The sequence below is a fragment of the Vitis riparia genome, chromosome 10 (genome assembly GCF_004353265.1).
Source record: "Vitis riparia cultivar Riparia Gloire de Montpellier isolate 1030 chromosome 10, EGFV_Vit.rip_1.0, whole genome shotgun sequence".
Classification (NCBI taxonomy): domain Eukaryota; kingdom Viridiplantae; phylum Streptophyta; class Magnoliopsida; order Vitales; family Vitaceae; genus Vitis; species Vitis riparia.
This window is the reverse complement of record NC_048440.1, coordinates 11,932,837-11,948,666: the sequence shown is the minus strand read 5'-3', so window position 1 is coordinate 11,948,666 and position 15,830 is coordinate 11,932,837. Positions and strand designations below refer to the sequence as shown.

At 35.0% G+C, this 15,830-nt stretch overlaps 1 protein-coding gene across 2 annotated transcripts; it reads left to right on the top strand.

Annotated features, from left to right (window-relative positions):
* Nucleotides 1-540: 540 nt before the first annotated feature.
* LOC117923385 (ABC transporter C family member 2-like) lies at nucleotides 541-12,963 on the top strand. Of its 2 annotated transcripts, none has more exons than XM_034841645.1 (4): nucleotides 541-657; nucleotides 788-1,276; nucleotides 2,855-3,033; nucleotides 11,851-11,934. In XM_034841645.1, exons 2-4 carry the CDS (start codon nucleotides 941-943, stop codon nucleotides 11,864-11,866), a joined length of 531 nt encoding a protein of 176 aa, XP_034697536.1. In that variant the 5' UTR covers nucleotides 541-657; nucleotides 788-940; the 3' UTR covers nucleotides 11,867-11,934. The 2 variants fall into 2 exon arrangements, with proteins under 2 accessions (XP_034697536.1, XP_034697535.1); XM_034841644.1 differs by lacking the exons at nucleotides 541-657; nucleotides 788-1,276; nucleotides 2,855-3,033 and adding exons at nucleotides 9,935-10,609; nucleotides 12,073-12,318; nucleotides 12,477-12,963 and having other exon boundaries at nucleotides 11,851-11,972.
* The last annotated feature ends 2,867 nt before the right edge of the window (nucleotides 12,964-15,830 follow it).

The window sequence follows — 15,830 nt, the reverse complement described above, 5'->3', positions numbered from 1 at the left end:
AAAAAATAATTAAAAATATAAAAATAATATTCTTTGAGAGCACTTTATCTTTTATTCTTAAAAACAAAAATAGAAAATGATTTTCTGTTTGTGAAATGTGTTTTTATGATTTTTGTTTTGAAAAACAAAAAATTGTTCTATGTTAATAAGGTATTATGTTTTTGGTTTTTAAGAATAAAAAATAATTTTCTAATTATTAAATATATTTTTCTATTTTTTTATTTTAAAAAATATAAAACTATTCTTAAAACAATTGTCTAACACATCATAGGTATATAAGCTACTTAAGTTTACTTTTGCTCTTTTAGAAAGGTTTTGATTTTGTTTGAAAACACTTTTAAAAAATAATTTTTTAAAATGTTTTATTATGTTTTGTCAAATAAAAAATTTGTTTCGAAATATGAAATCTTTTTAAAAAATATTATATTAACTATTTTTAATAACAAAACATTATTCTTTATTTTCTCTTGTCCAGCATGTTTTTGTTTTTTGTTTTTTTTTTTTCAAACAGGAAAATATTTTAAAAGCCAGTTTCCAAAACCCAAGTGAAGAGTCGTCTGAACTTTCTCCTCGTCCCATTTTTATCCATCATACTCTTGGAGTAGATATATCCTCTTTTTCAGATACAATAACCAATTTCTGTTGTTGTAACTACAGGTAGACTCAATTGGGTAATATTAATTATCATGTGGTTATCAGTTTTTTTGTTCTAAATATATGTGTGTGTGTGATTGGGTGTTTGTGCTTGAATATCTTTAAGCTTGAATATGGGTTGTTTTTATTGCAGGAAGTGCTTCATGGAAGAAATTAGTTAGTGGTGAATTTAGATTGAATGAGCCTAAAATTTTATCAAAACAACTTATGATTCTATAAGCCAAAAGTAAAGGAAAATGAGGGCTCAATGTGTTTTTGGTGCTAGATAGTTGAATCTTAACAATCAATGGTGGCTTTTGGGCCACTGGTTTGGTATTGTCGACCTGTGGAACATGGGGTTTGGGCAAAAGCAGAAGGAAGTGCATTTGGTGCTTACACACCCTGTGGAGTCTGCACCTTGGTTGTTTGCACATCTCATTTGGTTCTCTTGGCTCTGTGCTCTTGCCGATTATGGCTGATCAAGATGGATTTCAAGGTCCAGAGATTCTGCTTGAGGTCAAATTACTATAATTATATGTTGGGATTCTTGGCATTTTGTTGTACTGCTGAGCCTTTACTCCGGTTGATCATGGGTGTTTCAGTATTTAATTTAGATGGACAGACCGAGATGGCTCCATTTGAGGTCAGTTTTCTTTTAATATTGTTTTCATGATTTGTAACTTTTCAATCTGCCTTACTGAGATGAAACTTATCTCCAAATCTAGCATGTGCTGAAAAGCATGTAATTCAAACTTGATAGCTCTTAGCTTTAGATTAATCATTGGAAATGATCTCAATATGCATTTTGACAGATCAAATTGCTAGTGCTTATTGATCCTTTTCCCTTTTTTCTGAATCCTATGATTGGCAGTATATGGTTTTATGTGCATATCACTATGTTTTTTCTTCTACTATTGTTAAAACGTTCAATGAAGTTATAGTAGTTGCTTTAAACAAGGCACTTTGATTAGTCGACTTTCTCAAAAATTTCAAATGTAAATGTATATCCACGGCATAGAATATGCAGGGTATTGCTCTTTTGGTACTGGGATTGGTGATAGGAATTAAAAATTTTCAGTTCTTGTGCAAATTAAAAGGAAGAAATACTGTAAATGTTGGCCCTAAAGATGCACAAATTGTTCTTACAAAGGCTGTTGATATGTAATAACAATATTGTAGTCATTTGGCTAATAGTTTTGACAAAGGAGCTTGAGCCTATGATCTCAGTAGGAAATTGGAATGATTTAACAAACTAATATGTCTTGAATAGGACTTGGATTAAAAGGCATATTGGGCTACATTGGGATACTGGACTCGTGAAAAGGTAAGACAAGTGTTCTAGAATTATTAGCAAGGTACATTTTTAAAGATCGTATAACATGGAAAATGGAAGGAAATTAATTTATGATTAATCAGGGAAACTTTCCTGCTGGATAGGTTAAAAGAAAGTAATTGAATAAACAAAGGCAATCCCCAATATGCAGGGTATATAAAGCCGAAGAGAACCATCCTTTAGTTGATATTAAAGATCCTAACAGAGGTTTCTCACAGACATCTTTTATTTTTAAGCAGAGGAAAGTTTCCTTCTCTCAAACAAATTCTGCTATTCTCCCATGCCAAATGCAAAACAGAAGAAAAAGATGGCTCATCTTTCATGAATGGCATCGCCTCTTATTTCTCTATACTTTCTAGAAAAGAAAAAGAAAAAAAACAAAACAAAACAAAACAAAACTCCATGAGCAATTTCAGCAGCATCCAACCCAATCCCAAGAGGGAGAATAAAACAATGCCACATCTGTCAATTGCTGATTAGATGATCTCATCTTTCTCTTCTCTGAGCATTTTGTGGAATGGCTCATGACCTATTTCTTTGAAATTCCCTCTAAATTGAAATGTTTACCACATCAAAGTTCTCAGTGTTCCAAAACCTTACTGGAATTTGCAAGTGTCTGGACACTGCCAATACCAATCTGATCAGCTAACATCAGCGTCTTACAATTCCTTTAATAAAATGGCTGTTGTATGGAAATTTATGGTCTACTCCAATTTCATTATGTGGAAGTTGTATTATCACCATGCTAATATGGGAGGCTCATCCAGCTTCTTTTCTGTTAAGCATATTAAGAAATATAAATGAAATGACTTCACTATAGATTGAATCCAGAATGGTAGACTTGTTTGACTTGTAACATGAAAAACCATTTTATATCTTCTCTTGCAGATGGTTTCCTTGATGATTGAGGCTCCTGCTTGGTTCTTGATGCTGGTTATGATCAGTGTAGAAACTAAAACTTACATTCAGGAGTTGCGATGGTATGTACGCTTTGGAGTCATTTATCTTGTGGTAGGGGATGTTGTTATGCTTGGACACATTCTTTCTATGAAGGATTTCTACAGTAGGTGAGTTGCTTTCAAATTCACTTATTAAATATTTCCTTGCCTGAAAGCATGATCTGTTTCTCACTTTAAGTCAGCATGATCATTTTTGCCTCTTCTTCCTAATGCAAGTTGGCGTAAGTGATATATGTTAACTGTGAGGTTTTTTTTTGTTCCTTTATTTGTTGAAGTTCTTCAAATCAGAATCTGATTGTGCTCTAATTTATAACTAGTAATGGTATTTAGAGCAGGTATATCAATGCGCTGAATCTGATTTAACTGAAATATTGCTGAGGCCCAGAGTACAGACACCGGCAGTTACAAATAATTGATGATATTTTGATCTTTCATTTGTTTCTAAAATAAATTAACCATTTTTCCATTAGCATGCATATATCACACCTAGGAATTTCACTGCAGAACTTTGTCATTAAGTAAATATAAAGGACACATTTGAGTGGTTCAATTTAATCTTTTCTGCTTAATCCTTTTTCAGTATGTGAAATAAGGGATCTTTCCTTTTCACTTCCTTAAAAAGTTCAATAGTTGGATATTATTAAAAACCACATTTAATATTTTGAGGAGTATTTGGTATAACATGCTCCTAGAATTCATCACCAAGAATTTGCACTCTTCTAGACAAAAAATATGTTGGCAAAAGATTGTAGGTAGGTTGGATTTTGAAGGGGTGAATAAGTCTAACTAAAAATTAGTTATTTACTTATTACCAGATTGTTAGTCTATTGTGATTAATTCATAGTCCAATTAAAACCCAAAATTAATTATAATTAAAAGATCGAGCAAGATTAACCTCCTTAGGACTAAATATATCAAAGACATAGTTTGTGTCTTGTATTAGAAGCAAGTAAGAAGGGGGAAAAGAAAATGAAAAGAAAAGAAAAAGCTGTAAAAATCGTGAGTAGCCTCACAAATTTATAGTTATAGGTCTGAATTCAAATGACTCTAATACCTTCATAACTACACTAAAAGCATAGTAAATAAATCACTGATAATACATTCTCTTTATATTGATTGAATAGACCTAGATTTTTTTCTACATATCTCCAACTTGATCTTCTAATTTCTTCAACTTGTTCACCATAACTTCTCTGATGAAGTGATAGTCAACTTAAAATTTTTGGTTCTCATATGAAACATGGGATTATTAGTAATATGTGTGGTAGTTTGATTGTCATAGTGATTGATTTTCTGATAGGAAGTCATAGTTCTTGGAATAAGTTCTTAATCCACATAAGTTCGCAAGTAATGGGAGCCATAGCTCTGTATTCAGCTTTGGCACTTAACCTTGATACCATACTCTATTTCTTACTTCTCCAAGTCACTACATTACCACAAACATGGGTACAATACCCAACAATAGATCTTCTATTAGTGGAAGGGCATGATATCTTTCAACATAAATTTTTGTTGAATGATTTTTTTTATACACAATATCCATACCAATTGTGCCTTTTAAGAATTCAAGGATCCTGCATACTACTTCCTAATGAACATTCTCTGGAGCTTCCATGACTTGACTCATGACACTAACAACAAAAGAAATATTTGGTGTAGTGATAGTCAAATATATTAGCTTTCTAACTAAGCTTTTGTATCTCTTTCTATCACTAAACTTAGAACTGTCATTTACATCAAATATGATATTTTGCTCCATAGTTATCTCTGCAAACTTGGTTCCTAGCACTCTAGTTTCAATTCCCTAGCCCAAATCATATTTCCATTATGACAACACTATTGCTTCCTTACTATGAGCTACTTCTATTCAAAGAAAGTAGCTTAAGAATCCAAAATCTTTGGTTTGAAAGTTCCCTTTTAAGTGGTTCTTTACTTATTCAATTTCTGAAGAATCATTTCTTGGAAGTTGGAATGACAATATTATCTATCTATACTATGAGTAGCACTATTCCAAACTCCCTTTTAAGAACAAATGCTGAGTGATCTTGTTTGTGAAGAGAGAGAGAGAAAAGGGAGAATCCCTAATTATTGTTATTAAAAAACTGTAAAGAATACACATTGGACTTGGGTATATATATACATGTTAGTGGAACCCACAATACAATAAGGAAAGAAAAGGAAAAGGAAAAGTAAATAACCTAAATAACTATATACTATCTAACACTCCCCCTCAAGCTGGAGCATATATGTTATATGCACCAAGCTTGTTACAAATGTATTTAATTCTAGGACCTCTGAGAGATTTAGTAAAAATATCTGCTAGTTGATCATTTGAATTGACAAAACTAGTCGCCACACATCCTAATGCGATCTTCTCTCTAATGAAGTGATAGTCAACTTCAATGTGTTTGGTCCTTTCATGGAAGACTGGATTGGATGCAATATGCAAAGCGGCTTGGTTGTCACAGATGAGCTTCATCTGTTCATCCTTTTCAAATCTCAACTCCCGAAGAAGATGTTTCAGCCATATGAGTTCACATGTTGCCAGAGCCATAACTCGATACTCGGCTTCAGCACTAAATCTGGCCACTACATCTTGTTTCTTACTCTTCCAAGATATTAGGTTACCTCCAATAAAAACATAATACCCGGAAGTAGAATGTCTATCTGTGGGTGAGCCAACCCAATCTGCATTTGTGTAACCAACAACTTGGATATGACCTCTGTTCTCGTACAACACACCTTGGCCTAGTGTGTTTTTTATATATCGAAGAATGCAGATTGCAGCATCCCAATGGCTATCACATGGTGACTGTAAGAATTGACTAACCACACTTACAGGAAAAGAAATGTCTGGACGAGTAATGGTGAGGTAGTTCAGTTTACCTACAAGTCGCCGATATCTCCCAAGATCTCCTAAAGGCTCCCCCTGTCCTGGTATAAGTTTGACATTTGGATCCATAGGAATGTCTACCGGTTTACAGTCTAACATACCGGTTTCTTCCAAGATGTCTAAAGCATACTTCCTTTGGGAAAGAACCACACCGGAACTGGATTGAGCTATCTCAATCCCTAAGAAATACTTGAGTTTCCCCAAGTCTTTAGTCTGAAAGTGGGTGAAAAGGTGTTGCTTTAGTTTCTGAATACCATTATGATCACTGCCTGTAACGACGATGTCGTCCACATAAACTACCAGATAAATACACTGCCCCGAAGAGTTATGATGATAGAAAACGGAATGGTCTGCTGTACTGCGGAACATGCCAAACTCCTGAACAACATAACTAAAACGGCTAAACCATGCTCGAGGAGATTGTTTCAAGTCATATAGAGAACGGCGTAACCTGCACACTAAACCAGACTCCCCCTGAGCAACAAAACCAGGTGGTTGCTCCATATAAACTTCCTCAGCAAGATCCCCATGAAGGAAAGCATTTTTAATATCTAACTGATAAAGAGGCCAAGAACGCATAGCAGCCATGGAGAGCAATAGACGAACAGAAGCTATCTTGGCAATAGGAGAGAAAGTATAGCCTTTAGCAACCAAGCGGGCCTTAAGGCGATCAACCTGACCATCAGGGCCAACCTTAACTGTGTAGACCTAACAACAACCAACTATAGATTTACCAGAGGGTAAAACAACAAGATCCCAAGTGTCATTGGAGTGTAAAGCAGCCATTTCATCTACCATTGCCTGTTGCCAGCCTGGATGGGAAAGAGCCTTAGGGGTGCTTTTAGGAAGAGAAACAGAAGATATAGCATAAACAAATGCAGAATAGAGTGAAGATAATCGATGGTAACTCAAAAAATTGTAAATGGGATGAGGATTATGAGTAGATCGATTACCTTTTCGAAGAGCAATGGGTAAGTCAGTAGAAGGAGGTAGAGCCGGGGCAGGAGAAGCCGAAGAGATAGGAAGTGAGTCAGCAGGTACCTCGGCCAAAGAAGGAGGAACAACGACACGATGACGGCGATGATAAACCTGAAGTGGGCGAGAAGGCACTGCAGCAGGTGGGGAGATAATAAGAAGGGGTAAGACTTCAGAAACAGGAAGAGACTTAGAGATGGAGAAGAACGGTGAGTCCTCAAAGAAAGTGACATCAGCGGAGAGAAAGTAGCGATGAGTCTCAGAGGAATAACAACGATAACCCTTTTGAAGTCTGGAATATCCCAAGAAGATGCATTTTGTGGCTCTGGCAGAAAGTTTGTCGTGTCCAGGAGTGAGAATATGAACAAAGCAAGTACAACCAAAAACACGAGGAGGAAGGAAATAAAGTGGTTGGTCAGGGAAAAGAAATGAATGAGGAATTTGATCGTTTAATACAGATGATGGCATACGATTAATCAAATAACATGCTGTAAGAACATCGTCCCCCCAAAAATGAAAAGGAACATGACTATGGAGAAGGAAAGTACGAGCTGTCTCAACAAGATGTCGATTCTTACGTTCAGCTACCCCATTTTGTTGAGGAATATGAGCACAAGAAGACTGATGAATGATCCCATGTTGGGACATAAATGAAGTAAATGGTGTAGAAAAATATTCCCTGGCATTGTCACTGCGCAACACACGAATAGAAATATTGAACTGGGTTTGGATTTCAGCATAAAATTTTAGAAAAATAGAGAATAACTTAGCTCGATTTTTCATTAAAAATAACCAAGTACATCGAGAATAGTCATCAATGAAAGTGACAAAATACTGAAATCCTAAAGTAGGCGCGATCCGACAAGGACCCCAAACATCAGTGTAGACAAATTCAAAAGGACACTTTGCCCGATTATTTAAACGCTTTGGAAACGAGACACGAGTATGTTTCCCAAGCTGACAGGACTCACACGCAAGCGACGACAAAGATGAAAAACTAGGGACCATTTTCTAGAACTTGGATAGACTAGGGTGGCCCAGGCAACTGTGGATGAGAAAAGGAGCATCAATGGAAATGCAAACTGCAGGAGTTGAAGGCGCGGTGAGGTGATAGAGGCCTTAAGACTCACGTCCTATGTCAATCGTCTTCCCCGTACTCCGGTCCTGCAAGGTCACAAATTTATCAGAGAAAGTGATAGAACAGTTAAGAGTGCGAGTTATTTTGCTGATGGAAATAAGATTACAAGAACACTCAGGGGCATAAAGGACAAAATGGAGAGGTAAGGAAGGGAGAGGATGAGCGAAACCAAAACCTTTAGCTATAGTTTGGGAACCATTAGCTAAAGTAACGGTAGGTAAGGTAGAGGTAGTAGTAATAGAAGAGAAAAAATCTTTATTACCAGATATGTGATCAGAAGCGCCAGAATCTAGAATCCAAGGTCCAAAAGAAGATGTGTGGGTAAGACAAGCAAAAGCATTACCAGTTTGGGCAACAGAAGCAACAGAAGCTAACTTGGTGGCCTGATAGCGGAGATAGTCATCATACTCACTGTCAGTGAGGGAAATACCCTGAGATGTGGAGGAACTGGGAGGCTGAGGCGACTGAGGATCAGATGACTGGGCCACGTGGGCAGTGCGGGGAGGCCGCCCATGTAACTGATAACACCGATCACGAGTGTGGCCAAGCTTATTGCAATAGGTGCAATGAGGACGTTGGCCTCTACCTCGGTTACCACTGCGTCCTCCTCGAGAGCTAGTTTGAGAAACTAACACAGAAGAATCTGAAATGTTATCAGATGGCAAAGTCTTAGTGGAGGAGATACGGAGGAGGCGAGCAAACACATCATCCAAGGATGGAACGGAGGAACTGCCAAGAATCTGATCGCGGACGGTCTCGAGATCTGGACGGAGGCCAATAAGCGTAAGAACCATGAAGAACTTGTCAATCTGTGTTCGTTGATCCCCAACATCAGTAGTAAGAGGCATCACGGTCAAGAATTTCTCCTTAAGAAAGGCAATCTGGCTAATATAAGTAGATAAATCCATGTCTTGTTGTCTGACATTGACAATAGAAGAAGCCACCTTATAAAGACGTTGGATATCATTCGTGTATAGCCCTTTCACTTGATTCCAAAATTTAAAGCATGTTTTGTAGGCCCGAAGATGAAGCAGAATCTTAGGATCAACTGATTGCCATAACACACTACATAACTGTGCATCTATCTTCCTCCATTGTACTCTGTCAACCTCAGGGATATCCGCCTCCTGCGTAACAAGGTGATCCTCATAACCTTGACCCATAAACCAAAGCTCCACAGAGGCAGACCAGGACAAATAATTTTCACTCCTAATCAATTTCTCCGAAGTAATCATAAGAGATCCAGATATGACAGAGGAAAAAGTGAAACTTTTAGTAGCCATATCTACTTATCTGGTGAACGAAATACGTTTGGATCGAAGAGAGCCCTAATACGGCTTATCGCGGACTTCCTAAGACACGTGCAGGGCTCGGGGTGGAGAGGAAGTCACCAGAGATCGTCGAAAAGGCGGTTTAGAGGGCCGGCGGAGACAAAAAACCCTAAAAAATGCACTTTTAGGGCTCAGATGACACAAGCGTAGGTGGAGGGTGGCTAGACGGTGTCAGGCGAGGCTGGAGGTGGAAGCGTGTGGCCGGAAAGTGCCCCACGCGCCCTCACGCGCCGGCGCGTGAGATTCAGGCCGCCGGAGAAGAGACGCGCGTGGCTGGGATTTTTCCTCCGGTGCTTTGAGAAAAGTTGAAGATCTCCTCCTTGCGCACCTGATGGTATGGTCGGTGTCGGAAAAGGACTTCGCCGGAGTCACCGGAAAAGTCGCCAGCGGTGAGGGTTTTCTGACAGCGATACGGTTGATTGGAAGCTTTAGGAGATGGGAAGGGTGACCGGAATGAAACACGATCACTAAAAGATTTCCCAGAATGGATTCACGGATAAACCGAAAATAATTAGGGTTTTTTTTTCCCTAGGCTCTGATACCATGTGAAGAGAGAGAGAGAAAAGGGAGAATCCCTAATTATTGTTATTAAAAAACTATATAGAATACACATCGGACTTGGGTATATATATACATGTTAGTGGGACCCACAATGCAATAAGGAAAGAAAAGGAAAAGGAAAAGTAAATAACCTAAATAACTATACACTATCTAACAATGGGCTTAACCATTCCATTGTCCAAATTGTGCATATCGATTTTCATTCCCTTTACCAAATGATTGCAACTTTACATGGAGGTTCTAATAAGTCTCCTTGGTATGCCTTGGTTCTTTGCATAGACACACCACAATCTATCTTTGTTGACTAGTGTTCTAGACACTTCACTCCTCCATAATTGTTGTTTGGCAATATGGATTTTGGCTTCATAGTGACTAAAGCCGAGCCTTTTGTTGTTAGAGTGTCAAGCATAACGCCACAATCCATTTGAATACTAAAAGTTGAGATTTCTGGTTGGGAATTCTCTTTAGATTGAGCAATATAGGCTTGACTGTTCCATTGTCTAGATTGTGCATATCGACTTTCATTCCCTCTACCAAATGATTGTGGCTTTCTATGGAATTTCCAACAAATCTCCTTGGTATGCCTTGGTTTTTTGTAATAGACACACCACAATCCATCTTTGTTAACTAGTGATCCAGACACTTCACTTCTTCCATAATTGTTGTTTGGTAGTGTGCAGTTTGGCTTCATAGTGACAAGAGTTGAACCTTCTGTTGTTAGGGTGTCAAGCATAACACTCCTTCCTTCTTTTGCTCTTACAATGGAGAAGACTTCATTTAAGGGAGGTACATCTTACTTTCTAAGGACCTAAACCTTGACTTGATCATATTCCACATTAAGACCTGCTAAGAAATCAAATATCCTTTTACTTTCAACATATTTGAGCATCATGGCAGCATCTTCGCTGCACTTCATCTTAATATTTTGATAATAATCTAATTCCAATCATAAGCTTTTCACAATATTATAGTATTCAATAATAGAAAAAGTATTTTGCTTGGTAGCATAAATCCTGGTCTTTATTTCGTAGATGAGGGCATCATCCCTCGCTTCGGAATATGTTTGCCTAACAATCTCCTAAATATCTATAGCCGTTGTTAAGAACATGCACATCCTGCTGATTTCTGGTTGCATTGAATTCTATAACCATAACATAATCATTGAGTTCTCTTCATCCCAAGTTGGATTGTCTTCACTTGGGACAGGTCCAATTAGATGATTCAATTTTCCTTTTCCCTTAAAAAAGGTTCACATCAGTTGAGACCACACCAAATAATTGCAGCTATTGAGTTTGAATGGATTTTGCAGATTTTGATATTCTATAAAAGGGTTACTGCTAATCAAGTTGGGAGCAAAGTTTGAAGATTGGATGATTTCTAATCCATCAAACAAATTAGAGCAAATCAGAAACAATTTTTGTAAATCTAAGAGGGGAAAATTTTATGAGGCTATGCAGGCTAAAAAAAATTAAAAGGAAGGAGATGGGCATCAACAAGTTCTGCTGCTAGCAATGAAAGTTGTACAAGTGTAACAAAATTCTCAGCAATTAAGGCTGAGGAAAGAAAAAACTTAGGGTGCAAAAGAGAACCCTAGCTTTGATACCATGAAATAAATTATGCTCTCCTTGAATTGTATTAGAATACAATATGTGCATCCTATTTATACACAATTGGGGATTGGATTCCCCTAAAATCCCTCCCATAAATAAGGGATCTTATTCACCTACTAATTATTATCCTATAATCTCTCCCATGAATCATATTTTACCAAAGAGAGAAAAGGAAATGAATAAATACAAAATTATTTAAATTCTACCAACAAAATTAATAAATTATTTTTATATGGTTTTTCAAATTTATTTCACTTATTTTTCCTCTTATATATAAAGATTAGATAACTTGAAAACGTATAAATTTCTAACTAATTTTAATTGTATTTGATTTTTGTTTGTATTTTTCACGGTGAAACAAAACATGATAAAAATCATTTTCCTCAACATATTCTAATTGTCATTTTTATAATGTAGGTACTGTGAGATTTAATCTTGATCCTTTCAATGAGCACAATGATGCTGACCTTTGGAAGGCTCTAAAGAGAGCACATCTCAAGGACTTCATTAGGATGAATTCTTTTGGTCTGGATGCAGAGGTCAGTTCTTTAGATTTTCTTCAGCAAATCTGTTGAGTCAACTATAAAGATAAAAATGACTAATGCTAATAAGAAAGGAATTTTCTTTGGTTGTGTCAAGGTCTTGGAGAGAGGAGAGAATTTCAGTGTTGGGCAGAGACAACTATTAAGTCTTGCTCGAGCTTTGATGCGGAGATCAAAGATTCTCATCCTTGATGAGGCAACTGCAGCTGTTGATGTTAAAACTGATGCTCTTATTCAAAAAACCATTCGAGAGGAGTTCAAAACATGCACAATGCTTATTATTGCTCACCGATTAAATACCATAATCGACTGTGACCGGATCCTTGTCCTTGATTCTGGTCAGGTAAAGTTATTCTTGCCAACTTTCTGGTTTCCTACTTGGTAATGCACCAGTGTAGCATCTGGGTTTGAGAAGATGAAGGCTTACACTTCAATGAAATTCACATGGAATGTTAATATTTGATAACTCACTAGTTAGAACCTGTTTGACATTTCTTTCAGGTTCTAGAGTATGATACCCCAGAGGAATTACTGCTCAATGAAGGAAGCTCTTTTTCTAAGATGGTTAAAAGTACAGGAGCTGCAAATGCTGAGTACTTGTGCAGATTAGTACTTGGAGAGGAAGGAGAGGAGGCCATGCAACTGGACAGGCAGCCAAGATTGCTTGCTTCTTTGCGCTAAGCTAATGCTGCCTAGTTCACCCTTCTTGTTAGCACAACTTGGTCACAAAATGACCTTCAATTTTTGGAACCTGTAGAAAACAAAGGATTTGGTTATTATGCAGGGAGTTCTGAAAGAAGCATGGTGGAGTAGTACTTGAAGAAATGCTGAGACAATTCCAGGTTCCAGGAGGTAGAAGATGGTGGTCCACCCCCCACAACATGTCTGAAGGTACAATATATTAAACTTACATTTGTACTACACAATATTGACATTGTTTTCAGGCCAAGATCATTGATGAAATCGAAAAAGTTGTCGAGAGATGAAAGGTTGAACAGTTTCGAATTTCTTATATCATAAATATGAGAAAGAAATATTTATAAAAGAGAAAGAAATTTGTGATACTGGAACAATGGTTCACAAAATGTTTAGAAAATAAAATAGAAATGGAGAACTAAAAATTTGAGCTAAAGTCAAAACTTATTAAAATAAATCAACAAATCCATATAAAGTTTGTGTCAAAATTCACAAAATAAGAGTATTATGTAATGAGTTAGATTTTTTTCTGATTTCATATGAAAGAAAAAGTCTTTCATATATAACACCTTAATGAATGATTGTATGTAACAAAATGGGGGTCAAGAATCAGCAAACCTAATAAGCACTTTGAGACGAGTGAACATTAAAAGAAAGATCAAGTTGGTGTTTGTTTTTTTACTTAATTCTAAATAGAACCTTAATACTTAATAGTGTTAAATATTAGGTTGTTTGTTTTTGTAGTATTTTATTTCTATTAAGTATTCAAAAGTAAAGACAAATCAATATGTTATTTTTTCTATTTAGAAAAAGTTACATATTTTGGCTTTTTCTATTTAGTAAAAAGTTTATAATAAGTCATGAAAAAGTAGAAAAACAAACAACCTAAATTCTGAAAACAAATTGTATTCACCAAAAAGTCCAAAAAACAAACACCACCTAAGAACACCCGAGATTAGGGTTTTAGGATTAAAATTGGAGAATCTATATTTGTATCCACTCAATCACTCTATATATCTATTCTATTTATACATTCACCTTAAAACATTAATCTTATTAACACATCTATCTAAAAAAATTTAATGCACCTAAAATATCTTATTATTCTCTTTCACACCTAGTTTTTCTTCCTTCTTCTCTTTATTTTTTTACTCCTTAATAATAAACTCTAAGATTAAATACTTCCTTCGAAGTAAGTTGTCAATATAAAAAGTGTTAGGACATTATCTTATGTTTTTGTTGTTAGTAATTTTGTTCCTTTTCATTATGGTATAGGATTTTTTAAACATTGACTTACTCTCTATTTAAGATTTCAAGTGACTTATCATCCATTGAAGATTTGAAGTTGTCGTTTAATTAATTGGATCATCATAGATAAGTCTGAAAAGGTTTATATAAAGACAAGTTAGTTTTTTTCTAATAAGATAGAGTTGGATCAATGTTTTAAAATTAAGCTAAACTGTCTTAATTAATTTGAAAAAAAATATTAAATTGAGAATTTAAAAAGAAAAAATCTTTTCAAATAATAAAAATAATTTGGAAAGAAATTTTAAATTAAGGATTTAAAATTGAAAATTTTTAAATGAGAATCTTTCCAAATCTTTTAAAAATTTTGTAAAAGAGATTTGAAAAAAAGAATTTAATTTATGAATTTTAAAAAGAAAAAATTTTCAAATCTTTTTGAATTTAAAATATGAAATATTTCAAAATCTTTTTAAAATTCTTAAGTTTCTAAATTGTTTTTAGTAAAATATGATATATTGCATTTTTAGAAATGAAAGATTTATTTCTTTTCAAAAATTCAAGTACCGACCCTCTAGGTCTTAGGACCTATATAAACTTTTTTTTAAACCTATTTTTGGTTGGGATGTTTTGAGAGAATCAACTCTAACTTGCCTTATCATTCCCATACTCTCTCAAGAATTCACCAATCAAATTTTAGGTTATTGGAACGACCTGACCTGCATCCCCATAGAGGCTGATATAAATTCATTAGAGCATTGGAGGCACCGTGTCACGAACATGGAAAATGATATAGGTACTAGAGACTAAGTCTTTAGGATAAAGTTGTCTGGCAAATCTATATATCTTAATCTTATATAATGGATTATATATTAGAGGTCTTAGACCCGTGGTTTTTTCATCTTTACAATTAATGTAGGGGTTTTCCATGTAAAATTGTTTGACTCTTGTGTGATTGTGTTTGCATAAGATATTTTTTTTATCATATAGAATTCAATTGATTTAAATTGACTTAAATCCCTCTTGTAGGTTTATTTGGGTTAAGAAATTCAACTCATCTATTAAAATTTTTAATATCCACCCATTCACCCCTGTGTTACCCTACTAAGACAAAGGTTTTTCAAAATGTATTTGAGATAAGTTCAAAGTCAATGCCAACTTTTTTTATACATTTTTTTAATCCATGCATTAATATTATGTTTATACCACATGAAACATTTTAGGGTTTATGATTTATGTAATTTTTAACAAAAATTTGTTGTAAAAATAATTAAAAATAATTTAGAAGCACTTTTGAATGAGAAATTTTGATAAAAAAAAAAAAACCAAATTTCATGATGTGCAGACTTACAAGGCCAAAAACAAAAGTATGTACAAAAGTGAAGTCTAGACACCCTTAAGAATATTTGGAAGTATAGTTATAAATGTCCTTAAAGGTATCTAAAAGTATAGTTTTTAAGGCTCTTAAGATTGTTTGAAAATATAGTTTAGACAATGCTAATTTTAAAGGTATTTTGGTTATTTCATTAGGGGTCATTTTTGTCCTAAAAAAAATCTTAATTTAGGTGAATGTGTATATATATTTGGTGGATAAAAATATAAATACTCTAAAAATTATATAGGAAAATTACACAAACATCCTCTAAGATATTGACAATTGCATTTTCACTATCTTAGTTTTCTAGTTCTACATTGTCACAAATGTAACATAATTACCCCCTTATTGACAATAACCATTGACTATCATATGATTAATGATGTAACCATTTAATGTTTTTTAAAAACAAAAAATTACCCTTCCTTCATTTAACAAGGATTCATTTCAAATTAAAACCCACTCATTAAGAATCATAGTAACTAATCTTCCTTAATTGTTTTCTCATTTTTTAGTTCAAACCCTAAATCAATTCAATCCTT